The sequence below is a fragment of the Aplysia californica genome, unplaced genomic scaffold, assembly GCF_000002075.1.
Source record: "Aplysia californica isolate F4 #8 unplaced genomic scaffold, AplCal3.0 scaffold00453, whole genome shotgun sequence".
Classification (NCBI taxonomy): domain Eukaryota; kingdom Metazoa; phylum Mollusca; class Gastropoda; order Aplysiida; family Aplysiidae; genus Aplysia; species Aplysia californica.
Window position 1 is genome coordinate 468,879 of NW_004797723.1, and position 1,589 is coordinate 470,467.

Consider the following 1,589-nt stretch of genomic DNA (forward strand, 5'->3'; position numbering starts at 1 on the left):
GAGAGAGAGAGAGAGACAGACAGACAGACAGACAAATGGGCAAGAGAGCGAGAGTGAATGAGTGTGTGAGTGTGTGTGTGTGCGTGTGTGTGTGTGTGTGTGTGTGTGTGTGTGTGTGTGTGTATGTGTATATATATAGTATATATATGTGTGTGTGTATGTGTGTGTGTGTGTGTCATCATTCTCCTTTCACCACACCGACTCCTTCCATTCTACTCCCCATCTTCACAGTTCCACCCTACCCATCCCCTTCCACCCCCTTCCCCTCCCTTCCACCTTTCCTTCCCCTCTCGTTCTTTTCCCCTTCCACCCCCCTTCCCCTCTCTTTCCTCTCCTCTCCTCTCTCCTGATGGTACATCTGTCTGTCTTTTCACTCTGCTTGCATTGCATCGATGTACCTCTCTTCACGTTTTAAGCCCAGTATTTATCATTTTGGTGACTTGCTCCTGAGAACGTTATCGTACAACTCAACAGCTCTTTTCTTATTGTTCATTAGGTACCCCTTCCACCTGCAATGTCATTATGTACGACTCCAACCACAGTCTTGACAAACACACCAGCTCCTCCATCGTGAAAGCCCACGCCTTCCTCACACGTAAGCACAGCTCGTTGGACTTGGCTGAAACGCTCCGCCCCTTTCACGCAACAGCCCCTTCCCCATTGGCGCTTAGAAATGCTTCGTCAATGACGTCACTATGTGAGAGTGGGGCTGGGGACAACAGTGGGACCCTAGCTTCCTCTGGTTACTTCACAGGAAAATCTTTGAGCAATTTCTCTCATAACTCTGCAGACAATTTTACTGATACGTACCATCAGCCAGCCAGACTAAATGAGGAAAACGATCTTGTTTCCAACACAAATCTCCGTTATTGTGATTCTGCCAGTGGGCCTGATGTTCCAGTAAAGTCGGAGCATAGTACGAGCGTCCGCCCGTCAGCTATTGGCGTTCAACATGATTCCTGCGAGAACAAGACTCTCCAGTCAGGAAATAACCCACACACGGGTGCACCCAGCCCATCTCTGCCTTCCCCAGATACCGAGCCACCTCGGTATCACAAAGACAGTGAATCCTCCAATCCACCCACTCAAACCATCCAACACTTGTCAGTCACGGACACAGATTCTGCCATGAGTTCCGCCCCTAGTCCTATGTCAACACCCACAACATCACGAACAGTTTTCAGTTCAGAAAAAGGCGGCGTCGAGACGAAGGTGAAGGACTCGGCCTACCAGACCAAACAGAGCTCTATGGAAGCGGAGTTTTTCTCTGATGCCCGCTTCAGGCGGCCGGTGCTGCCCATCAGGTACGGCGTTAGATATTCTCTTATTGGTGTGACCTCTACTCAACAGTTTATCTGTATCTCTGTTAAAAAGTATGGTTTGTGGGTTAACATTTGTTTGTCGCTACGTTTGTTGGATGGTAATCTTTAAAGGTGCATATTAATTGTATGCTTTTGTTCGTGTATGTGTGCGAGTGTGTGTGGGTTGGGGGGGGGGGGGAGGTTCTCCCAATCTTTCGAACAAGAATGTAATATTTATGATAATATGATTCCAAAATCGTACATCTAAAACTAGAAAAGACTATCTCG

At 47.9% G+C, this 1,589-nt stretch overlaps 1 protein-coding gene across 1 annotated transcript in view; it reads left to right on the plus strand.

Annotated features, from left to right (window-relative positions):
* Nucleotides 1–1,294, plus strand: part of LOC101845186 — a gene marked incomplete at its 3' end in the record, with an annotated part of 3,844 nt that extends 2,550 nt beyond the window's left edge. Inside the window, 1 exon segment of the mRNA XM_013086297.1 lies at nucleotides 497–1,294. Coding sequence (XP_012941751.1) covers nucleotides 497–1,294 — 798 coding nt within the window.
* Nucleotides 1,295–1,589: the final 295 nt, after the last annotated feature.